Here is a 26,734-nt window from a genome sequence, read left to right on the forward strand (position 1 = left end):
TAGTTTGAGGAAAGTTTTAATGTTGTTTAAACAATTTTACAGAAAACAATATAAAAACAGTTAATTATTTGGACTCTTGTTCAAAGCTGGTGGCAGAAAACTAAAAAGGCTTGTCTTTTAAACAGGGTAATATTTACACTACTGCACATTTTATAAATACAAAGATTAGCAAATGTTTCTAATCGTTCTGTCACTGCTTAAATTGTTTCCCTGACCTCCTTCACTGCTGCTAGTAGTACTTTCAAGGCTTGAGAGGGAACAGAGAAAGGAAGAGGAAGCAGCGCGGCTGCTTTTCCTCAGCGCTTATCGATCACATGCAGTTTGAAACTGAAGTCAGGCCGCTTCATTTACAGGCTGACATTAGACTCAGGTAAATGGGGGAAGGGATTCTCTTGATTACTGCGATAGGCTCATGAGTGTATTTCAGCAGGGACAAAAATGGCATTATGCAGGCGCTGCTGACCGGCGGAAAATATCCACGCTTAGTAAACAGGAGAGAAAATCGAAGCTTTTGTCAGCTGCAGCTCGTCTCCCTCGCTCACCCCCTCTCTTCCTCCACTTCTCCAGTGAGAGGGTTTATCTACTTAAGCCAATCTCCTGTTTCATTACAAAGCATCCAGTGAAATTTAATAAGACGCCACCTTTACACTGTTCTGTAAGTAACATGCTCTCAAAATATGGCGTTTTTGATGAGCAAAAATACAAAGCATGGGGGAACGCTTCTGACAGAGCTCTGCGGGGATGGATTTCACGTGATAACGACTTAAATAGCTTTTCTGTGGGGGAGAAGAGAGATTGAGAAGGAAATAAAGGCATGAACACTGTTAAAGTGAAACACTGGAAGTAGAATTTTTGTAGGAAAGCAATGATGAGAAGTAGAGAGTGTACTATAAAAAATAATCCCGTAAAATTTACTGTAAAAAAATATGGCAGCACATTACCGTAAAAAAATATGATAGCAATGTTTTAGGTTTTACAGGGCTGAACTTAAATTTATGGTAAAATTAACTGATATATTTGTAATATTCTGTGCAATGCAATAAAATATATTTTGTACTTGTATAATATACTGATAACCAGCATAATAATACAAGTGGTAAAAGAGATACATAAGGAATTAAATTCCATCAAGTAGCCTTTCCACAATTGTTGGAATTTCAGTTTACGGTTTTTCACTATAAATTGACTATTTAAACTGTACATTAAACAGTATTTTACTGTAAAAATACATACTATATATTACTATATATAGTAAGGTAACTTACTGTTAACCAATTAAAAGGGTTTTTTTTTGTTGCTGTTTTTTTTACTGTAAGGTTTCTTTTTGATGCCACTTTTGCTTTGAAACCATAAGGAAATGAATTATATTTCATCCAAAATAATTGTTTATTCCAAAAATTATTACTAATAAATTTTACCTACTATCGAAGATTGGTTTTCAGTCCTGCTTCTCAGCTATACTGAATACATTCTGATTGGTTCTGATTGTGTTGAGTCACACCTCGGTTTTGTTCAGTGCTGTAAACTTAGTACAGAGAGAGGGAGGCTGAAAAAATCTTGGACAAATAAAAAATCTGAAGAAAGGAGATTCACGGTCGTGGCCAGTTCAGGTTTTTTTTTTTTTGATAAGGGTCATGCTGAACGAGCGAGTTGGACATTGTTCCTGTGGTGGCTTTATTCCCCTCGTGTATCTCACAATCCCACTGATTAATCCTGACATGGGTCGCAGCGAGGGAGCCGTGGTGTCCTGACCAAGGATGACTTAGTTGTGTTCCCAATCAGAAACAAGCACCTGCCTTCTTTAGTGTGCTCACCAGAGGACCCCAAATCCTGTCAGTGAGAGAAAAGGGGAAGGACAGAGAGTGACCATCCCGTTCCATTTATCACCATACAAAGACACGCACAGACAACAGCAGGCCCTAAAAATTACATCTGAGACTTCATCCCGATTTATCAAAATGTGACTTCTGACTGCAGGAGGTATAAATCATCATTTACTGACTAGCTGCAGGTAGAGGCAGCGTGTTCCCAGAGCACAGTCAGACAGCAGGAGACAGAAAGAGAAACAGCAGAGCTTTGATAAACGACTCTGTATGTGAACACAGTCCATCGCCGCTGTTCTACTGATCCTCAGTACAGGGCGACTTTAAAGGACGTGACGTGATTCTTTGTGTAATGCGGCGAGCGTGTGATGCCATGTGAATGCTGATGAAGCTGGATTCTCTTTGTAATGCGAAAACGTTGGACTAATGTTTTCAAGGCGCTCAAAATGTTATCCTTAACACCAAGGCTGCACAACCAGTTGAAATAAAATAATGTGATTATTATTAACTGCACAAATGACATTAGGCTGTGGATGTAATTACAATATAATTGGATTATTATTAGTAGTAGTAGTATTAAATTTTAAGAAGTTGTTCAGTAAGACAATTTAAATGGGTTTTAAATTTAAATGTATATTAAGTGCAATAATTCAAAATTGGACTAAAACACTATAATAACTAAAATAAATCAAAAAGAGATAAAAAAAAGAAAAAACTACACTCACAAGTCCAAGGACAATTTGAATGCAAAGACAGCCTTTGAAGTGTAAGTCTTTCTATTGGCAGCAGAGCACGACCTTATTGGGAGTTTTAGTGTTTTGCACATCCTATTCAGTGTCTTGAATAATGAATTTTATGTATTTTTTTATTGCCTTGATGTCTTAGCTGGAGAAATAATAAATGTTAAATGTTTATCATATTGCAGTTTAAAACGCTGTTGCATTATTTGTCCATATAATCCCCAAACCACACTGTACAGTTCAGTTCTGAACCTGAGGACTCATCTGCATGATGTGCTGGCTTGCCACTTCTTCCTCTCTCTCCTTTCTTTTCTCATGGAAAATTATTACCATAGTCTCAAGAATCAATAGTACTTGTTCTTTTTTTCCTCTTTCAAATCTTTTCAAAAGGAACAAACCAGTAACTTAACACAATTGGCCAATCAACTGGATCAGTTCAGCTGTGAAGAGTCTAGTGTAATAAGTGGGCTTTAAAGGGCTAATTGACCCTGATGAGCCTCTTGTACCAGCTCTTGTTGAATCACTGGCTGGTTAGACCTTTAGCACGGTGAAGAGGCTGCTTCATCTAAACCCGACATGTCAGACACGTCAGACTTCTCATCTAGCACATACACACACACAAAGACAAACCTCACCTATGACTGGAAAGCCTCGTGACTTTAATGGTCTCTAAGGAGCAAATCATCTAATATAAAATGCAAACACTTTCACATTTCACTAACACTTTTCTCTTTTGAGTATTTTTAAAGCTCAGAGCAAGTGCAGATTAAATTAGTGCAGATTCTTAGCGCCTTTAACATGAAATTTAAATATTACAAAGAGGGAACAAAACAAAAGTTAACATCAGAAAATGTTCCATTTTTCTCTTTCACTGATGCATTATCGTTAGTCTGATGTGTTAACTGATGGAGAACAAACAGGCCTTCCAGCTTACGTTGCAGTATGTTTTCAGGACTTGCACCAAATGTTTTCCTTTTCTCTGCATGCTAACCTATTCCACTGAACTTTATCTCTTAGTATCCCCCCAGCCCCCTCTAAGTTTTTTAACAGATAAAATGTTGGCCTTTATAAATATGAATTAAGTTTGGAAGAAGGCTCCGTGCCAAAAAAAAAATTTTTTTTTTGACCATGCTATTTTGTGCAAGTCTTTGCTTTCAGTGGCCCGTTTGCTTTTTCCTCTGGTTCCTTTTTTACTCCTTACTAGTTTATATTACTCCTTTTTTAAACTGTACTTAAAACTAGAGTAACACTTTAGTATAGGGACCAATTCCTCATTATTAAGTTGCTTATTAGCATGCATATTATTAGCATATTTCCTGTTTATTAGTACTACATAATGTCAACATATATAACATTAAATACTAAATTACTTTAAAATATTTAAAATATTTTGGTAACACTTAATTTCAAGGTCCAGCTCTCGCTATTAAGCCAATATTAACTACAATTTTACCTCAATAAACTCTTAATTTTCTGCTTTATTAAAAGTTAGTAAGGTAGTTGTTAAGTTTAGGTATTGGGTAGTATTAAGGATATATAATATTGTCATGCAGAATATTGTAGACATTGTTTCATGAATCAGTGCTTTGAATGAGTGGTTCACTCATAAAGAGTCAATTTGAGTCATTGTTTTTGTGTTAACTGACCTGATAATAATCTGCAATATTTATGCCACTTCATAGATGTTAGCATAGAAAGTTGTCCAGGACACTTAAATATTGTGCCAGGCTCTTACAAAGTTGCAAGACTGCTGAATTTTTTAGAAGATGTTGTGCTTAACCTCTTTTTGGTGTGAAAGTACCCTAAGCCCCTTTTTGGCAGGCACTTTGGCCAAGGCAATGTTTCGCATGAAGTATGCTTCTCAAAAACATCCTTTGAATCCCAAAACCCTTTTAGATTCCTGTATTGGAAGACCTGTTCTTTTTGTGTTAATGGTGCATGATTCATTTCAATACAAAATAGGCAACGGTGCATTGTGACTTCATTCTGACCCGCTCAGGCCCCGCCCACTCTGGCTCAGAGCCTATGAATCACCTATAATCTTGTTGTCTCTGCTTTATTTAACATGGAATGTTTAGGTCCAGGTGAGATTACAGATGTGAGTGTTGACTCCGTCTCGTCCCTGCTGATCTGAAAGGTAATTGTGTGCCTCTCCTGCTCGGCTCCTCCTCCCCGCTCAAGGACGAGGCAGCTGGAGGCGTCCAGCATTGCCCATTGTGATTTCCAGCAACGGCGAGTGGAAATGGGGCTTCCTGCAGCCCTTGTAAAGAGCAGTTGGACGTCCTTTAGATGTGCCCTTGACAAGACGTCCAAATAGACCTGCCACTGCGTTATTGTGTTACAGGCGCCCTACACTGATACAACACAAACACACACACACACACACACACACACACACACACACACACACACACACACACACACACACACACACACACACACACACACACACACACACACACACACACACACACACATCTACACCCCTACATCAGGATGATTGTAAATCAAAGATATTATCTTAATAGCAGGGAGTCTGAATGGACAATTATTTGCTGGCTTTGGATTCTTATTATTGCATCCTTCACTCATGTTAAGCAGGTTTAAGATATGATTGTTGCATCTATTGAAGGGGAAATTGGCCATCACTGTCTATTTATGCTTCTTATCACTTCATGTTTAAAATCAAAATTTACCCTATTTACTTTCTCAATAAATGTTCCTGCTCTTATTTTTTTATTATATATTAGTGCATGTTATCACGAAGAAAAAAAAATACTTTGTCATCTTTCATCAATAACTTAAAGTGCCCTATGAAATTAATTTCCTATTTGGCAGGAGTCACCTATGGCAGGTTATTGGTCAGTGATAACCAACTGGTAAATATTAACTAATAACCAAATAGCTGTTTAAGCATTGTTTTAGGCTGCTGTTGTAGATCTACACAGTGATTTAATATAATTTGATGCATTAAAGTTCACAGCAACAATAGCAAATTATGACATTTAACAAAGAGATGTTCAAGGGTGCACTTTGAGCTTTAACTTCAATGTACCAGTCAAATAAAACCCTGTCTCACTGGGACAGAGTTGGGACTCATTTTTGGGGAAAAAAAAGAACAGTTTTGTTTATACAAATTACTGTTCATACAAATTATGATTACAGGTGCAGATTATTCATTTAAAAACATATTTTCATGCAGTTCCTTGCACAGTGTTATGACCTCAAAACACTTTTACCATAGTGCATGATTTGTAACCTAATACATGATGTTCCCATTATATAATTAGCTCCATATGTATGGCTTTTCTGATGTGGTAAATTTGCTCAGTAGCGCACCTGGTACAGCATTTCAGTTGTGATGAAACACTTCTGTGAAACAAAATCAAAGTGTGCAAAGACTTGCTTCAGCAAATGTTTTATCTCATATTTATTACATTATAGTTTTAGTGTAGGTAGTATGTTATTTTCAAGCGTGATGGAGCATAAATCTTGTAGTGCCACTCACCAGGCACTTTATTTCCAAACTGCTGCGATACATACAGCAACCAGCATTGTAAAAAGTTTCCAGATTCATGTTGATTAGTTTTGGGTAAAACTGAACGCAATTTCAGCACCACTCTCTAAACATTTCACTGTGAAAGTTCAATAAAACATGCAAGAAGCAATAAATGTCAACACAAGTATGTTTTTCCAGTGGGCCTTGGTTGGCCAAGTAGCTCTTCACAATTGACTGCAAGCTTGTCCAGGTCCGTTCTGCTTCAGAATGTCCACTTTTCATAATCCAGTCAGTTCCCAAGGGATTAAATAAAGCTCTACTATTTTTATTTGAATATGTCACGTTATTAAAGTCAAATGGGTTGAGAATTCCGTTTTATGTTGACTTTAATGTCTATATTGCTGCTAGTGTTTTATCTGCAACTGTTTTCTTTTCAGACGAGTCAAGAGACTTCCTCTTAGTTGCTTTGTAGTTTTTCCAAGAAAAGAAAGATAATCTTTTCTCCATCTCTTAGCTGTTGATCTCTCATCACCTGCCTTTTAAAATTCATGCGGAGAATCAGAGACAGGAACACGCTTCTTACTGTAATGTATTCATTAAGCATCAGTTTCCTGTTCAGTCAGGCTAGTGTGATATAAGCCTGCCTTGCTAGCAAATGAGTCCACTCAATGGCAAACAAGGACAATTATTTTATTGCCTCGCCACTCTCCCTGCCAAATGTTTGATCAAAAGCTGTGTCAGCATCTCTTTTAGATGCACTCCACACATTCTTTGTTAGTACTAATATCATTCTGTGTCGCTTAATAATCTCTCTGTATATTTAAATATGAACAACCCACTCTCGTCTGGCAGGCTATGACTAAATATCGCTTTTATTCACAGCCGTTTATGACTGCCGACTCTCCATCTTTCTTATCGCTAAGGCACGCAAGTACTTTATTAGCTGGTTGTTTGGCCATGCGGTGACCTCACTGTACTGTCAGGGTCGGGTTAGCAGAGCAGAACCACACAGTGAATATTCTATAAAGCCAGGGGTTAATGAACAGCCCAGCGTGTCTGATCCTCGGTCTGTCGAATGGAGTCATCAGTAACTCTGTATCCAAGTACCATAATTCACCCCTGCTCTTGGTCCTGTGAGGGCGCAGCTCAACACCCCTAGAGAGCTCATTACCAGAGCTGCTCACATTAGCCCTGTAGTAACCTTCCCCAACCTGGCACAACGTCAGCCCGAATAAGACTTCCAAAATGGCCTCCGGTCCAGCTGATGAATAACGCGGCCCTGTGAGAATGAGAAATGGAAATAAAATACTTATTCCATGGCTTGGGAGGAAATAGGACATTTGAGTGTCGTTAGACTGGGCACAAACACACATACAGAATTTTCCACCTGCCTTTTATCCTCCTATGGGCTTTTCACACTTGAAATATGGTTATCGTAAACATATTTAGGGGCCAAGCACCAAAGGTGCGATGGCACCTATTGTATCCATTGGCGTTGTTCTTCTTCTTTTTCTTCTTCTGCTCTTGAGTCTATGGCAGCCCATAGAACCACTTGCGGGAAAGTTGTGACACAGATAGAGCACAGTCTCAACATTAAGATTCGAATAACGAATAATCTGACAGAGAAATTTCGATTTGTTATATAGGTGTTTGTTATAAGAAGCATGACCTGAGGCTACCTGCTGTGTTTGCTGTGTTTTGAAAAACGGCAATTTTTGCTTATAACTTCTGAATGGTTTGAACAAAAATCACAATACTTGTCTCTTTAGATTCGGTGGAGCATGCCTAGTCGAATGATACCCATGAATCACATATTTTCCCATGGTAGCCATTTTGAGCATCTGCCATTTTGAATTTTGTAGTAAAATGCTATAATTTACAAATGCATCAATGTATCATTACGAAACTTGGTATGCTTCTTCGGCACCATGCCCTGATGGTACTCAAAAAGTTTGGGCACCACCTTGTGGTCAAAAGTTATAATGAAATTTCTAAAAATGCTAACAACTTTTGTTTACACTAGTCTATTGTAATGAAACTGGTTTTGAAAGATTCCTTGGACATGCCGAGAACATCGATACCAATTTTGCCATAATTGGCTGAACTTCTGTCCGCCATTATGATTCATGTTGAAAACATACTTTTTCGAACTCCTCTTAGAACATTAGTCCTATTTCCACCAAATTTGACTCCGATCATCTTCAGACCAAGCTGGCAAAAATGTATGCATTGTGTGTCGATATACGAAACAGTTTTCGTTTAGCGCATCAACAAATTTGCTGCATCTGAGGCTGTATCTCCGCGAAGGTTTGACATATTTACACCAAACTATGTATGTGCCATTGTCACCTCACACTGACCAGGCCACATCATTTTGGTAACAGTGCCACCTATTGGTCAAGAGTGATAAACCATTCATTAACCATTAATTATGAAATTTCCAAAAATAATAATAATTTTTGATTGCATTAGCCTATTATAATGAAACTGGTCTCAAATTATTCCTTTAATTATGCCGACAACACACATACCAATTATGCCATAGTCAGCTGAACTTCCTGTCCGCCATTTTGATTTATGTTGATACTTTTTCTAACTCCTCCTCGACCGTTTTCACCAAAATCAGATTATGTCTGAGGCTGTATCTCTGCAAAGCTAGCATTGACATATTGACACCAAACTTGGTTTGTGCCATTGTTACCGCACACAGAACACCACATCGATTTGATAACAACGCCACCTATTGGTCAAAAGTTATAAGCCATTAAATCATATTACGATAAGTTGTGTTTATGATTTTTCAGCCATTTTGCTTCAAATCATCCTAAACTTGCTGTAATTACTCGTTGTTGCAGTTGGTCTGATGCTCCATGCCATGCAGGGCTCCTCATTTTGCCTTTGGAGTGCTTGGCCCCTTAATTGCTGCTTGCAGCTATATTTGAATATTGTAAATGCAAAGCTCATTTTTTCATTCCTCTCAAACCATTCATGGATGCTTATTTGCACAGATGTGTCATACATGGTTTTGATGTCACAACATTTATGTATAAACAAATCTGTATTCAGTAGCTTGGCCAAGCCAGAAGATTTAAGAATTTTTTAATTCATATTTTTTATTTAGCAAGGATGCATTAAATTGATTAAAAATCTAAATTGATAGTAAAGACATTTATAATGATACATAAGATTTCTATTCCCAATAGTGTAAATGCTATTCTTTTTAACTTTATTTTGAACAGTAATATTAGTGTTGTTGTACAATGTTAACATATTCTTAAAGGAAGGCATAGTAGCAGAAAAATCAGTTTAATTCCATAATTTAACTAAATTGTTTGCTTCTGTACTTTTAAGACATCAATCTTTAGAGAGAAGGTGGAAACTGGTCATGTAAAACAAAAATGTGACTATTTTTGATGGAAAAACCTGTACTAACACATAATTGGACTTTAGGGAAAGAAATTAAATGCCACATAAGTGTTAAAAAAATGTCATTCTTCATAGCTACATTCAAGTCTCTAATGCTTAGCTAAAAACTAGGAATAGTGTTTTCAAATGTGGTGGTTGATGTGCTGCATATGTAAAACTGCGGCTGCAGAGGTGGCACGTCTGCATGCAGTTGTAGTGTATCTTAGAGACAGCCATTGCATCCATCAGCATGACAGCATTCAAGTTGCATAAGCTGCATTATTTAATACACTGCAATGTCAAAAACTGTGACTGACATGAGCAGAAGGCCATATAGCACGTGTGTGGCTGAGATATGTTAGCTACTGTAAAGTCAAAATATTAATAACTAGCAACCTGAATAACAACATTTAATTTAATGGAGTATTGAGATACACTGGCAGCCAAAAGTTTGGAATAATTAGGATGTTTACATGTTTTTAAAAGTCGTCTCTTATGTGCAGGTGCATCTCAGTGAATTAGAATGTCATGAAAAAGTATTTCAGTAATTCAACTCAAATTGTGAAACTCGTGTATTAAATAAATTCAATGCACACAGACTGAAGTAGTTTAAGTCTTTGGTTCGTTTAATTGTGATGATTTTGGCTCACATTTAACAAAAACCCACCAATTCACAATCCATCTCAACAAATTAGAATACTTCATAAGACCAATGAAAAAAAAAATTATGAATTGTTGGCCTTCTGGAAAGTATGTTCATTTACTGTACATGTACTCAATCCTTGGTAGGGGCTCCTTTTGCATTAATTACTGCCTCAGTTCGGCGTGTCATGGAGGTGATCAGTTTGTGGCACTGCTGAGATGGTATGGAAGCCCAGGTTTCTTTGACAGTGGCCTTCAGCTCATCTGCATTTTTTCAACATTAATAGTAGTAACAAATGTTTCTTGAGCACCAAATCAGCTATATTATAATGACTTCTGATGGATCATGTGACACTGAAAACTGGAGTAGTGACTGCTGAAAATCCACCTTTGCACTACAGGTATAAATTACATTTTCAAATATATTAAAATAGGAAACGGTATTTTAAATTGTAATATTTCACGTTACTTTATACTGTATTTTTGATCAAATAAATGCAGACTTGGTGAGCATAAGAGACATCTTTCAAAAACAACTTTTGTCCTCTAGTGTTGTTACTGCATATACATATATTTGAAATGTTCACATTAATTTTTGTGTTCTTGAGTTTGAGCATGTTTTATATGTATGTTTGTGTTCAGTGGACGGAGGTTGGAGCGAGTGGAGTAAATGGTCGCCATGTGGAGCCGACTGCACCATGTGGAGGAGCAGGGAATGTACCCAACCTTCACCCAGCACGGGTGGGAAAGAATGCCAGGGGCTGGATCTCCAATCCCTCAACTGCACCAGTGAGCAGTGCCCACAGAGTGAGTACCACTATCTCTGCCCCCTGATTAATCAATCGATTAAAACACAGGCTTCCTTTATTGATCACTAAATGTGATGTGAAGCCTAGGATGCCTCAGTGAGAGTCCCATTTACTAGTAGACAAGAGGAGGGAAGAATCTGGGAAGGGCACCTTGGAGGTCTACATTAACACCATACTTTGTTTAGTATTTCAGGCAGGGTTTGTGTATCGTTGGGTCATGTTTTTTTTCACAGGAAGGTCACTTTTCCAGATCAGAGAATCTCGAGTTGTCCAAGGTCTTGATGTCTCCTGGGTTACGTTCCCTCTGTTTGTTGTCCAGCTTCTATTTCCTCACACAACCCTTCCCATTCCTGTTGTTCTTCTGTTCTTTTAATGATTTTAAACCTCTCAGTCCTGCTGCCTTTGTTGCCATAGTACCACAGCAGCACTGACATGGGCGTCCTCGGAAGCGGCAGGGTTTTTGCCGTTCTTCCGATGATTGTTTTTGATATCAGAGCTTCTGGTGGTAGTTATCAACTGTTTCTGTGAGAAATGATTGGTTCAAACAAATGCCAGAGTGCAGACTATGGGGAAGTCATAGCTTTGTTTGATTTCAGGATGGTTCTGTGCAGTGTTGGGGAAAGTTACTTTTAAAAGTAATGCATTATAATATTGCATTATTCCCTAAAAAGTAACTAATTACATTACTTAGTTACTTTTTATGGAAAGTAATGCGTTACATTACTTTTGCTTTGCTTTCACATTTCTTTTTAAATATGGGCAGGGCTTGATTGTTTTTAATATAAGAAGTTCCATTTATAGAAAATGTAAAAGCCCTTTCACAACACTTTGGATGGGTTAAATGCAGAGCACAAATTCTGAGTATGGGTCACTATACTTGGCTGTATGTCACACCAAAAAGTGTAATGAATAAACTTCAGGCTGAAGGAAACGTAAATTTGCGTCTGTACAGCAGAACACAAGAGAAGAAGGTTCAACACTCTTCAGCAATAAAAACAAAACAATGAAGCACAATTCTAAGTAATTTTTGCTTATTAGTATGGTTGAACTGGATCATCAAAGATCAGCAGCAAAGACATTGGTTAATAAAATGGGATTAGATACATTTGTGTTATTTAACATATTTAATTATTACAGGTTTGCGTCATATTCTGAATTAGCATTTCCCTGTTTTAATTCATTTTGATGAATACTAAATCTGTTTTGTTTGTTTTTTTGCAAGTGGGAAGAATTAATGCACATTCACATTTAGTCTAGAACTACATCATGTTCACACAGCGCACACAACGCCTCTGTACTTCTGATTTCTCCTATTATGGGAACAGGAGACTTGTCAGTCAATAAATGGGAAAACAAAGTAACTGGCATTACTTTTTTGAAAAAATAAACTCGGATATTTTCTTGTAAATTAAAAAGTAATGTGTTAAAAAAGTAATCTGATTATGTAACTCACGTTACTTGTAATGCGTTACCCCCCAACACTGGTTCTGTGTGACTTACTGGGGGCAGAAGAGCTTCTAGAGCAAATGGTTATGTGCTTTCAAAGCTTAACAGTCTTTATGTGCTAAAAGAGTTGCAACTAGAAAAATCCTACTTGAAATATGACTTTTCTATCTTAAATTGTTTGCATTGGCCAGATAGTGATTTAAAATGCCGAAATTGGAATTAATTGATTTGTTTGTGTAATATATTTATGATGCACCACCATAAGTTTAGGTTTGATTTTATAAGATTTTATGTTTTTCTCTTATGCTCACAAAGGCTGCATTTATATGAAAAATGCAGTATAAAACAGTAAAAATTTAGTTTACCATGTAGTTTCTTTTTTTTATTTGAAAGCTAAAATTTTCCATTATTCAGTCTCACATGGTCCATGAGAAATCATTCTAGTATGATGGTTTGCATATAACTTTTGTGTTGCTTAATATTTTTGTGGAAACATGATACTTTGGAAACCATGATTCTTTGATGAATTTAACAGTTTAAAAATCACAGCATTTATTTGAAAATTTAATCTTTTGGAACATTATAAATGTCTTTGCTGAAGATTTTGACCAATTTAATGCATCCTAAAAAAAACTAAACTAACTGACCCCAAACCTTTGAACAGTAGTGTATATACATAAAAATAATAAAAATAAATAAAAAGATTACAGTTAAAATAAATTAAAATAATTGTTACAAGTACAAATAAATGGTGATATAGTTCCGCAATATTCTCTAGGATGGCTTGGATTGTGATAAACTGTTTAAATTTGTTTTGATACATCTTTCTTCTTCTTGCCTTAGATATTTAAAAAAAATCCTATAAGTTGTATAGTACTGAATCAAATTGATTGAGTGTAAAGCACAAATAACTTTTGAATAATATGTGTCGTGGTACTCTCATGAATGCATATCAAAGACTGACACAAAAGAGAAGAAATTGTTGAAGTTATTATTTTTGATTTCTTGTGCACAAAAAGTATTTTTGTAGCTTCTTAAAATTAACGTTGAACCACTGATGTCACATGGACTATTTTAAAAGAATCCATACTCCGTTTCTGGGCCTTGAACAAGGTAGTTGCATTGCTGTCTATGCAGGGTCAGATCGTATTTTCAAAATATCTTAATTTGTATTCTGAAGATGAACGAAGGTCTTACAGGTTTGGAACAACATGATGGTGAGTAATTAATGACAGAATTTTGATTTTGGGTGAACTATCCCTTTAACACATTAATTGTGTTCATAGTCAGTTTTGAAGTGTTTGCATTGACTTACTTGCATATGTTTGGCCATATCACAGTTGAATTATTCACCCTGTCTGTCATCCAAAGCGCTTTGTGTGATATCAGCTGTGAGGAACTGCAGTTTAAAGGCCTCCCATAGAGACAGCAGAACAACAGAAAAGAGCTGCGCTTTTAATGTCTCGCCCTGTAATTTACCCACTGGTTATCATGAAATGTGGTGGTGAGCCGAACACTTGTTCTTTATTAACAGTTAATTTGGGGCCGTTTCACTCCCAGCAGAAATCAGGGTCTCAGCAACTCGCTGCACGCGTTATTCCGTTTAATCTCGCTACGGTCTCGACTGTTGCTGATACAGATCGTCGACAGAAAAAGACAGAGATAAAGAGAGGCAGAGTGTGAGCAAACACTCCCATTAGTATGTGCAGAAGTAGAGGTCAAGAGAGAAGTGTTTGTATTCCCCATGCTGTGAGTCGATACAGTTCTAGAATCCTTAGCTTTTCTACTAAGGGCCACATGGAGGCATGCCCAATCATAGCATCATCTCAAACCTCCCCAGCATATCTGCAGCGTTAAGATTTTACGTGCAAAAAATGCCAATGTTGCAAACGGTAACAACAAAAGAAGGAAAATACTGAATATTGCAACCCATCAGCTGAAGTCCAAGACCTAGTTATCATCATTAGATGTTTATGTTTTTCAGTTCTGGGAGGTTATTAATTGGCCCATATTGCTCAAATTAAAAGCACAGAAGCTGGTACGATGGCAGCCATGGGGAAATTTGCTCAGCTGTGGGTCCGGCCAAGCAGATGGGCATCAAAGTGTTGTATTCGCATCCTCTTGGATCAAAGTGTGAGGATTGGCATTTTTTTATTCCAGGGTTTTTCTGCACAGTTAACATACAGTAGTCCCCTTACAGGATTTTTTTTTTTTTTGTACTGAGGTCAAATGGGAGTCCTTCTCCTCGTTCTTTAGGTTTTTGCACCTTTCAGATTTTAATCTGAGCCCTCCCAAATGTCATTTGCTAACTCTTAAAAGCCCACACTTACAGGCACACTGAATAGGCAAAAATCCTTTAAAATTGGAATGCAGGCCGCAGAAAAATTCTTGTCCCAATCTGTTCTCAGCAGATGTCTCTCGCCAGACAATAGACCTGTTTTATACAGTAATGAGCAGAAAATCCTGCCTGCTTTGGCTACTCCGCTGCACAGGAAATGCTTTTTTTTTTACCCTTCCTCTGAGGATTTAATTAGTTGTTAGAGGAAACTCTTGTTGAAATAAAAGTAGCATTTAGTGTCCTCGTAATTCAAGGTGGAGATTAGCCCTTGAGCACCTGCTGTGGGTTAAAAGCAAGTTAAAAGCACAGAAATCCAAAGCATCTGTGTGATTTGACTGTTTACTCGAGGATTTGGATGTGGTCGAGGAGGACAGGTTGATACTCTGTTGATGTTCTTCATGCATCCATCATGCATGTGCCTTAAATAGAATCAGTTTATGTTAGGTATGGCATGTTTCTAAATCAAAAGTGTCTCTTAAGTTGGTGCTTGAAAAGACATTCCCATAAGAAGTGATAGCTTTTCAAACAATCTTTGAGTTCTAATTGTTAGTGTAATAATAATCTGTGATTTCATGTACATGGCAAAAACATCTAAATCCATTAATGAAGATGCACCAAGTAGCAGAACAAGAAATGCTGCTTTTTACCAGGGAATGAAAATATTTATATTGGATGTATCTGTTGGGGCAGAGTTTTTCATAATACATATCTTAGGTCTCCATAAATATAATGTACATCAAAGCATGCTGTGATGTTTTTAAACTGGTTGATTTTTGGTTTGTTTCTTCTAACCGTAGGCCTATGTATATACAAGTACTTAAATATAACATTCAATTCACAACATATATGTATATTAACCATATTTATACACAGTTTTAGCAATATTGACTTTATATTTTATGCAATTATCTATTTAATTTTTTACTTTTTTAATATTAAATACCAATAAATAGTTATATTTTATATCATGAATAGACCTAAAGGAATTTTTTATACCAATGCATTGACAATACAAGTGATTTTTTTATACCAACACAATTATACCAATGTATTTTCAGTGGAAAATAAAGATGCATAATAACTAATCTATTTTAATATTTGTAAAGACTAGCATTGAGCTTACGGCTAATTAGTTAAAAGGAATATTTTTCCTGGAAGTACAAGGGTGTTGATTCAAAATCACGGTCACCAAATATTAGTTTATTAGAGGTGTATATTGTTTGATTTTCACAAATCAGTGAATAACTACAGTGTGGATGCTCATAACCTCCATTCATATAGTCAGGATAATTAACAGCTTGGCGCATCACCACCTGGTGAAATTACACCATAGGTGTTGCTGGGTAAAAAGTGATGATGGGAAGGAAAAGTCATGTTGCTGATAGGCTAATATGTGGAATAGAGTGAAGTAAGGCATATTTAGCAATAATGGAAATAACATTGTAACATTTGAGTTCAAATCAGCTCTTTGTCTTTTATAATAAGGGACTAATTCTTTAATACCTACTTTTTCCATTTTGTATTTTTTCCGCTGTGATAAGATTCAACAGATTCAGTTTTAGACTTTTTTGATGATCTTATGACCTCCACATTTTTATCTTCATAAATAGCCACAAACCAATTTCCACCTTTCTTTGATATACACTTCCCTATACCACCAAATACTACTGTTTTATCAATACTAGCACAACGCAGACAGAGGCTTAGCATAAACTTCAACACTGGATCTACCTGACAGAAACACTACTGTCTTAAAATGTCACTGTTACAAGTCTGAACCTGTTTCTGTCAGCCATGATAGGAGAATTGCAGGTTGGCTGTTTCCTCCTTGAGAGGAGGGGAGGCACTCTCTGAGATTTACCCACAGGCGGAGTTTGGTCCCCGTAGGCCAGGCCTGACGCCCCGCTGTTAGACAGCACAAGATGTTCGGAGCCCACTCTGTTACACCTCCAGAAACCTGTGTTTCGACACACCTTACATCAGCCTCTGGAACAGCAGGAACATCGCTCGCTCTGTTTTGTGTTGATTACAGCAAAAAGGGAGCAAGGGTGAGGGAATCTGATACCGAAAGCAGTTCGCTTGCCTTTCTCCCCACCGCCTCCACGTCAAGGCGCTTGAAAGCGAGGCAGAGACGAGGTGCTGTGGAGGCAGAATACTGCCGCGCGGAATCAGGCAGAATCCATCCAATTATAAAGCTGATTAACTGTGTCAATTAAACCGTGATGGATGTCTGTTCATTTATTGAGCAGGGCAGAGTGAACGCCAGCCCGGTCTATAAGCAACTTCAGTACATCTGTTAGACCTGATAAAAAGTTGAGCAAGGAGGCTCTGACAAGTGCAAAGAGGTTCCCTGGTGAAATAAAGCAGGGAGATTGGGTGAGGGAGATCGGTTCAGGTGGACAAATGGGGAGAGAAACTTAAGAGATGAATCACATCCAGCATTTTGTGGGAGTCGTGGCCAGTGGCTGGAACATTAAGATGTGGAATTCAATATAATATACTATTTCAGCTTATTTCTTTAAAAATACCAGTTTTATAGCACTTCTTTATGTAGTGAAGAGTAATATAATATAATTAAAGCAAGTATAAGTATAAAGCAATATAATGTCTTTTTTCTCACACAATTGAATGTTAAAAAATATAAAGTGGAAATTGTTTTTTCAGTAAGTGTAGTTAACCAAATACACAAAAAAAACATGTAATTTAACTATTTGTAGCTGTGGTTGTATTAACTGATAAATCTCCCATCAACGATCAATCAACGTATGTCAAATAAAACTAAAAAAAGAAGACCGTTCTCGTGAGTGTGGATCATGATCTTTTATACTAATTAATTGATAAAACATTAATTTATACTTGTATTAATTTATATTTTTTATTTGATTTATATTTTTAGCCTGGGTTTCACTACAGCTTAATGTGTTGCATCAACTGCATTTATAATATAATTTTATACACAATTATAAAATGATATTGTATTTTATATTTTTATTTCAAGTTTTCATGTTTGTTTGTTTATTTATATATTAGTAATTATTAGTAATTTGGTTAGATAAATTGACAACATTTATTTAATGAATACAATTTTAAATATTTATTATATATATAATAAATAGTAATATTAGTATTAATATTCATTTTTATTATTATTTGTTTTGGTTATATTATTGACAACTTGTTAATTCGTTATATAAATTCACAATCATATTTATAAAATATATCAATATAAAAAAAAAACAATTTAAAGTTGTATTTGTGTTTTCGTAGATTTTAGATTTTCCCATGTTATTTACTTTTTATTTTTTTATTTTTTCCCACTCTCTCCCAGAAACTGCATTTCATGATTCAGTGGAGAGTAAGTTTGCTTCCGCTCTGGAGGGTTTTACAGGTTTACAGCCTCTTCAGCCTGTTAATCTTCTTTTTTTTCTTTTTTTTTCATGCTTTTTTTCATGTGCACCTGGAGTGCACACGCTACAGGCACAAACCCAGCCCCCATCGTGTCTTGGTGCGTCGACTGTCAGTTTGTGATATCATAAGTCCTCTTAAACCATGACAAAATCACTTCCCGCAGACATACTTAATGCATCATCGATACAGAGACGCAAGAGCAATTCCTGTTTGCATGCGCTCAGTCATTCACCATTGACCAGCTGTCACGAAACAAGCCCTGATGTAATGCCACTTCCTGGAGCTCGGCCACCCTCCTGCTTGCACCGTATCATGTCGTATTGACAGAGTCATCAGTCAGACGCGTTCAACAAAACATGTCAAGACATGTTGCCGATGACCCCCGCACGGCATTAGTCATACTTTGTAGTCACGTCGGAATAATGGAGCTATATTTGGAAGAAATTAACTAGACCAGGCACCTGTAGTCCTGAGAAGTGTAGATTGCATTAAGTAACAACTCCGCTGATGGCAATGAGGGTGTTTATTGCGACTGTGGTGATTAAAAGTGTGATGAACAATTAGAAGACAGCTTAATTAGAGTGACGCAGACTGGCATAATGGTAATTGACAACCCTGTTTTAATTGTCTGTGTGATTTTGGGCTTTGGGATGATTCTAACTGAATCATTTCCTTTGATAATCTCACTCTCGTTTAGTCCAAACAAACCAAGCTGAGAGTGTGAGGATGAACGTAAGTGTGATCATTGATTCTAACTTCCTATGCAGTTTTGTTCACACTAGTGAAAAGTTAATAAAAGGCTAATTAAGGGCTAAAAAGGGGGGTTTCAAAGGTAAACTGAAAATTAAACACAATATAAGCAATAATGATTTTACAAGCTAACACAAATTTCGTAAAATAGACTGTCTCTTATTTTGCTTTCTGTAAATCTAAACAAAAACACTTGTATTGCTAATTAAAATTATTCTAAACAGGTAAAAAAAATCACTAGTAACCAAACAAGGAATGTTTTCATTCATAGATAGATAGATAGATAGATAGATAGATAGATAGATTGATTGATTGATTGATAGATTGATTGATTGATCAGCAGTTTCTCCCTGAAGTTTTTAGACTATTAAAGACATGCACTTCCATTGACCCCACTTGGAGTTGTACTGTGATGCAGGGTGTAATCCTCAGTGATGTGGCTCATATGCACAGCTGTGACTCTGCACCAGAATTCAGGAGCTTTGGCTGAGAGATTCCTCATAGCTTTTAGCTGTCAGTCCACGGAGCATCTAAATAGGCCTGCATACACCTCTGCAGTCTCTCGTCACAATACAGAGCCACTGGGTCTCTCCCAGTGGTGAGCACAGACACCTCTACCACCCAACAAATCAGCATGCCACAGAGACAACCTTCACAAATCCCATTTCCCACCGACACAATTGATTAGAATAATTTTGGATGTGATTGTCTCTGGGTACTTAGCCATAAAGCTGCAGGCCACAACGAGAGAGGGCACATGAAATTATGTGGATTCATAAGGAAATCTGCTTTGTGTCAGAAACACACATACACTCTTTCCTTGTCTCTCTCTCTCTCTCGTTTTGGAAGGAAGTGTCTTTCAAAATCGTGGCCATAAATTCAGCAGCTTAAAGAATGCTGATGTAGCAGGCTGCCAGCAAACACTCCTGTCTTTCCAACTGCAGAACAACCCACTGAAGCACAGATATGATTACCTTTTTAAGAAGGCGGCAGTAGGGAAGCTGCACATCTACTGAAATGTTTTCCCAGCAGTTAATTCTCTTATGCACAATGCAAGCCAAGTCAGGTTTAGGTAATTCTGTTTGCTAATAATTGTATGCTTGAAAAAAAAAAAAAAAAAAAAAAAAAAAAACCTGGCATCTGGCAAAATTTGGTTAACATCAGATTACAAAGTAATACACGGGAAGAACAGGTATTTCATTCTAAAATTGACACTGATTATCGCTTTATGTATTTTTAAATCATCTATTTAAGCAAATGTTTGGAGTGCAATACTGCATGCATCATGCTATTTTTTTTTTTGAAAACATACACATTACAAATTTAAAATATTTGTAGGTTGACCTCATTTAGGTGTTCTTGATTCAATTTATTTTTAAAAAAAATTTTAGTTTTTTTTTTTTTCAGTCAAAAAGAGAAGGTATTTTATGCATTGTTCTCCTTTGTTTACTGCACAATTTGGCCATTTCACTAAATTAATACTTTTATTTAACAAGGACAGATTAAATTGATCAAAAGTGACACTAAAGACATTTGTAATGTTACGAGATTTATATTTCAAGTAGATTTTTTTTTTTACTTTATGTTCAAAGAATCCTGAAAAAAGATCACTGTTTCCACAAAAATATTAAGCAGCATATCTGTTTTTTAACATTGATAATAATAAGAAATGTTTCTTGATCACCAAATCAGCATATTAGAATGATTTATGAAGGATCATGTGACACTGAAGACTAGAGTAATGCATTCAGCATTACATAACACATAAATGTTTTTAATAAAAATAATATATTATTTGAAAGTGTTACAGAGACAACATAGCTCTGTATTAACCAATATAATTACTGATATTATAAATATTATGTCTGTAAACCAGATCTACAATCTGTGCCAAATCTACAATCCAGAAGTTGACATGCTTCAAATAAAATGAGGCATCAAAATATTTTAGTTACGGCTTCTGTCAGCTATTTCAACTCAAATAAAAAAGTGCTAATATTGACAATATGGTAACCAATATTTTATGTGACTGTTACTGAAACTGTCTCTTTTTCTGTCTCTGCGCAGCAGCATCAGGTGCTGAGGATGTGGCCTTGTATGTGGGGATCGTAGCGGTGGCTCTTTGTCTGACTCTGCTGCTGATTGTACTGGTACTGGTCTACCGCAGGAAGAAGGAAGGTCTTGATGCAGATGTGGCCGACTCCTCCATCCTCACCACTGGCTTCCAGCCCATGGGCATCAAGCCCACCAAGCCAGGTGTGTGGGCACCGCGCAGGGCAGCCCGCAGCAGTAGGCTATTGTTTCTCTACACTATCCACCTCTCGTCACGGTGTTTCACACCCATCCTCTTATCCCTGTGTCACCTGTGGAAATTGCAACTCACAGTCTCCCAGTTGTGTCCGTGTGTGTGCGGTGTTTACGTTAAATGGCGATAGTCATAGTTTTGTGTGTCATCTTCACAGTTGCAAACGATTGTGGTGGTTTTACTTAAATCATCTTTGAAGTCATAAGTGAGAGGAGACCTTCACTCGTCCGCCTGCTACCGTGGGAAGTGATTTGGTAATAGTAGCATTAAGCTGATTTCCATTGATCCTCCCACGAAACAAATCTGCCTACTGCTGTGCACTTTTATTTTTACATATGTAAAGTGTTTAATGTGGAAAAAAACGAGAGCGGTTCTGAAATCACAAAATACGGAGTTGGATTTTGGGGATTTGAACCTGAAAAAAAATTCAACCGTGACTGCTAGGCTTTCTTTAAACTCTGTATGGAATTTATTGTGGCTGTTAAAGAGGAGGAGGAGGCATTGATTTATTTACGAGTGAGTCTCTCTCAGCGCCAAAGGCCCGGCTACATCCATGGATTTGTGCATTTGCACTGAATTTCAATTTGTGTTGTGCACTTTTAACCACTGTGACCTTTCAAATAGTTTTTCACTTGTTTCTTTCTCTCTGTTTCTACAGAAAACTCTCATTTGCTCACCATCCAGCCCGATTTGACCACCACCACCACAAGCTACCAGGGAACGCTTCGTTCTCGCCGCGAAGTCACCGGAAAGTTCTCTGTGAGCAACGGCCCCCTCCTGGAGCCTCTTCCTAATGGCTCCCACACTCTGCACAACGGCAAACTACCCAGCGACCCCAACGACTTCATGAACCGCCTGTCCTCTCAGACGTATTTCAAAACGCTACCGAGAGACAACGTAAACACCTCTTATGGAACTTTCAATTTCCTGGGTGGTCGCCTTACCCTCCCCAACACTGGTAAGATTATATGATTGCAAACAGTACAAAATGTTTTTTGTGTTTAGTCAGGAGTGTTCTGAAAGAGCTCTGGAGCTTTGTTAAACTGCAACGTTATTATACCGACATGGCCCAAAATGGAAGGGTGAAGTGATCCAATTACACGGCAATCCAAGCAGTTTTATGTAAATCGGGACACAAGCGAATGTGAACACCTTCTAAAAAGGTTTTTTTTTTCAAGTAACAAGGCAGAGCGGGAAAAGAAGCGCTTCCATTTATATACTAATGATTGTGTTATGACAATGACGACCGTTTTCCATTTTGGACGAAAATAGCTGTAATTGGGGAACGTCTTGTTTTATTTTTCCCATTCTTATTTTTGAAGGATACCTCACTGCATCTTCTCCGAGCCGAGCCAGTGACTTAGTTGTCAGCCGTAGCACTGTAAGCCGATATGCAGCGTGCACATTCATAGTGCCTGCAACCCTATCCACTCCAAGGACAACGCCAGAGTATATTCAAACCAATTAGTCTTCTTAATCACAGACAGAGGGTTCATCAGGCTGTCACATTATGAATCACTCGTGGTCCAAGAGACAGCTCACGAGGCAGAGGAAATGAAATAACCAGGGCTCCCTCGACTAAGAACATTGGCCTTCAAAATATAATGCCTGATACCTGTTATCCGTGACTATTTTGAGGATGGTTTATGGCTTATGCTGCTTTTATGTATTCATCTTAAATAGGATTATTTTAGACTTAGACATGTTGCATGGCAAATATTATTATTATTATTAATATTGAGTTAGGGGTTGACTAATTATCTAAAAAATTATAATAGTATATTATTTTATTTGATTATTTTTTAGTTTTTTTTCTTTTTTGCATGTATGTCATTTTCACATTAACATTTCACATGTTTGTTTATTTTTTGAAAAACACATTTGAATGTAATCAAATTTGAATTAATTATTTCAGATCCAATTCCAGTCAGAAGTTTACATAAGACTATTTAGGATTTATTATTTCTTTCTTTTACAAGGTATTTTGCAAAAGAAAAACAAATTCTGAAAGTAAATTTACAATAAATTTTCTGAAAGTGCACATTGTTCAGTTTCATAGCCAACATTAAATTCTGAAACAGTGTAAACTATGATCACTTGAACTATGATACTATCTGTGACGATGTTTTATGGCTTATGCTGCTTTTATATTTTCATCTTAAATATGATTATTCTAGTCTAGACAAGTTACACAAAGTTTATTGTGTAGAATTAGGTGTTGACTCATTATATAATTATATATTATCGTATATTTATTTTATTTATGTTTTATTTAATTTTTAATTGTTTTTTGTACGTCATCTTCACTGTTACAAATGTCCCAGAGTAACTTATTTTTCTTTTTATTTAATGTTAATTAATTTTATTTATTGTAAATAATATATAAAATATATAAAAAATATATAATATATAAAAATATGTTTTTTTTGTTTTTGTTTTTTAATACATTTGAATTTACTAAAATTTTATTCATTATTTCCGATCCAATACCAGTCAAATACAGAAGTTTAGATAAAACTTTTTAGGATTTCTTATTTCTTACTTTTTTTTTTTTTTTTTTTTTTTTTTGTGGAAAAAAAGAAAAAAGATTCTGAAAGTAAATGTACAGTAGATTTTCTGAAAGTGCACCTTGTTGAGTGTTATAGCCAACACACTGACTTATGAAGCAGTGTAAACTATGATTGTTTGGCTGTTTGCTGAAAAGGTAGAGACTGGATCTCTTGTAACTTTAATCGAATACCCCTGCCTTAGGCATTTCCTGCCACTGTCCACATCTCCAGGGCATAAAGTGAAAGAGTTTTGGAAAGTACACATGGTAGATGACATCTTTGACCTTGACTGTGGATTTGTATGGTGTTAACCACATTTACTTTTGTCACATAGAGGCCCGCTGTGAGCTGTGACAAAAGCAGCGTTCAGATGGAACAAATGAGCCTACCTTGTCTCCTTTGTTCCTATTTACATTAGGAATCAGCCTGCTCATCCCGCCAGAGGCCATTCCCAGAGGGAAGATTTATGAGATTTATCTCACCATTCAGAAGAAGGAAGACATGAGGTAGGTCCCTGGAACCAATCTGAGGATCTGCCTCACAAAGAAAGGATGCACAGTTTGAATCAGATTTTAAAAAGGCCCGGCACAGCGCGTCGAACATAATTGAAGTCAGTCTTCACATGCTGGCGTGCATGATTGTGTCTGTGTGAGTATGTGTGTGTTTGTGTGTGTGTGTGGAAGCCGTTTGCTCAGATTTATGACTAATGCTGGCTTGAGATATCAAAAGCTTGTGTGTATGTGTTGTCTTGTCTGTTATATGTAAATGAGCCATGGGCTGCAGAGAGGGAAATGTTCTCCTGTTTTAGATTTTCCTGTCGGAGTGAAGCACCAGGTAACGGTCAGGCTATTTTTTGCTCCCGCATTCATGTGGTGTTCACGACCAGCTCCCTACTGGGCTTGAACGCAGAGTGTGAAAAGTCAGATCAGGGCACCATAGCCCTGATTAATAGTGGAACCTCATCTTGTTAAAGGGTCTGCTCTGGGCTTGACATTGGCCATTCATCCAGGCCCTGTTAGTTGAATCCTGACCATGTGCTCCCCCTCTGCCTCCCTCTAGATTGCCCCTGGCTGGGTGTCAGACGTTGCTGAGTCCCGTGGTGAGCTGCGGACCGCCCGGTGTGATGCTCACCCGGCCGGTCATCCTCAGTATGGACCATTGCTCTGATGCATGCCTGGAGAATTGGGCCATCCGTCTCAAGAAGCAGTCATATGAGGGAACGTGGGAGGTATGTGTTTCTGTCTGTGTTTATGTCCAGCTATATAATTTAATTTTAAAAATATATTAAAAGATAGTATATCATTTATGTTATATTTTATTTTGTTTTCATTAAATATTAATCTTAATATAAAACATAAAATAATTTTCAAACCTTATATATTGCCTTATATAATGATTCCATATATATATATATATATATATATATATATATATATATATATATATATATATATATATATATATATATATATATATATATATATATATATATACACACTGGACAAAATTATAAACGCAACACTTTTGTTTTTGCCCCATTTTTCATGAGCTGAACTCAAAGATCTAAGACTTATTCTATGTACACAAAAGGCCTATTTCTCTTAAATATTGTTCACAAAATCTGTAAATCTGTGTTAGTGAGCACTTCTCCTTTGCCGAGATAATCCATCCACCTCACAGGTGTGGCATATCAAGATGCTGAATAGACAGCATGATTATTGCACAGGTGTGCCTTAGGCTGGTCACAATAAAAGGCCACTTTAAAATGTGCAGTTTTACTGTATTGAGGGGTCCAGGGGGGTCCGAAAACCAGTCAGTATCTGGTGTGACCAACTTTGTATAAGTTAAACAGTACTAAACCATATATATATATATATATATATTAGGGATGGAACAGTTTGCAGAAAAAAATAGAACTGTATGGTTCTCCACACATGGTTCGGCACACGCTGTGACCGCACTTTAACTTTAATCTGACAAATACTCTGTAATATGGATTGCTATAAATCACACGGAAAACAAACAGGGTTCAGCTAATATATGTTTCTGTTGATGGATGCGCATTCTGGCTTCCCAATACATTACAACAGCAGTGATGAAAAAAAACGTGTTCTTGTTCAATGCGAATGCTGTATGCTGGAATATGAGTCATTTATTCTGTCATCACCCAATATCTGAGTTTTAGCTAAACTCATTTAAGCTTTGCCAGTTGAAATATTTAAGATCCAGAAGATGCGAGCTTGCGCGCGCAGGGGTAAGATTTGTGCGTGCGCTCATCCGAAGCACGCAAACCTGCGCCTCAGAACGTGCGCAAATATTAAGCTCTCTCTGAAGTATTGTGTTTAAATGGACAAATTCACACAAAAATTATGTCAAAATGCCCATCTTGGTAAGTAACCTATAACATACATAGCCAGCTGAATGTACTATATCAGTGCACTGGATCAGTGCATTCCCTTAAAGTGACAGCACATTCTTAATATTAATCGAACAGCAACAACAAAGAAATCACTCACTGCTCTTAATTGAATAGGTTTTGTAACTTTAATAAAGATTAGTCTTTAATTAATACAGTCAAATATGCAATGATGTTTTACATTTCATTACTTTATTCAATTTCTGTACCTAAAAACTGTTAGAAAATCACTGAAAATCACTGTTTATTTTATTAGTATCTTTACTCTGTTCTATTTATTTGTGCTGTTGCTTATAGTTAGATAGATTATTCTAACTTTCTTTATTTTTATTTGAAAGTATAGTTTTTGCCTAAACATAGCACATACCGAACCATACCGAAACAGTGACTCTTAAACCATGATACAAACCGAACCATGAGTAAGTTATATATATATTTATATACTTTATTTTTGATTTTTTAATTATGTATTCTTCTTTTAGGGAAAATTGCAATTAAAATCCGCCTGGCTCAAAAATCTTAATGGCCTTAATACCTGTAAAATTGCATGTAAAGCGATTATTTAATATAATTTACATAAATGTATTTAATAAAAAATTACTAC

General features: G+C 36.6%; 1 protein-coding gene across 5 annotated transcripts in view; it reads left to right on the top strand.

The window, feature by feature from the left end:
• Window positions 1-26,734, top strand: part of LOC109101954 (netrin receptor UNC5A) — a 171,713-nt gene that overhangs the window by 118,942 nt on the left and 26,037 nt on the right. For 2 of the 5 annotated variants that reach the window (XM_042738111.1, XM_042738114.1), the window contains 5 exons: window positions 10,752-10,916; window positions 20,928-21,149; window positions 21,824-22,123; window positions 24,133-24,220; window positions 24,774-24,942. In XM_042738111.1, the coding sequence (XP_042594045.1) occupies window positions 10,752-10,916; window positions 20,928-21,149; window positions 21,824-22,123; window positions 24,133-24,220; window positions 24,774-24,942 (944 nt within the window). The remainder of the gene's footprint in view (window positions 1-10,751; window positions 10,917-20,927; window positions 21,150-21,823; window positions 22,124-24,132; window positions 24,221-24,773; window positions 24,943-26,734) is intronic. The other 3 variants (XM_042738113.1, XM_042738115.1, XM_042738112.1) reach the window with 2 other exon arrangements.

This window comes from Cyprinus carpio, chromosome B14 (genome assembly GCF_018340385.1).
Source record: "Cyprinus carpio isolate SPL01 chromosome B14, ASM1834038v1, whole genome shotgun sequence".
NCBI lineage: Eukaryota > Metazoa > Chordata > Actinopteri > Cypriniformes > Cyprinidae > Cyprinus > Cyprinus carpio.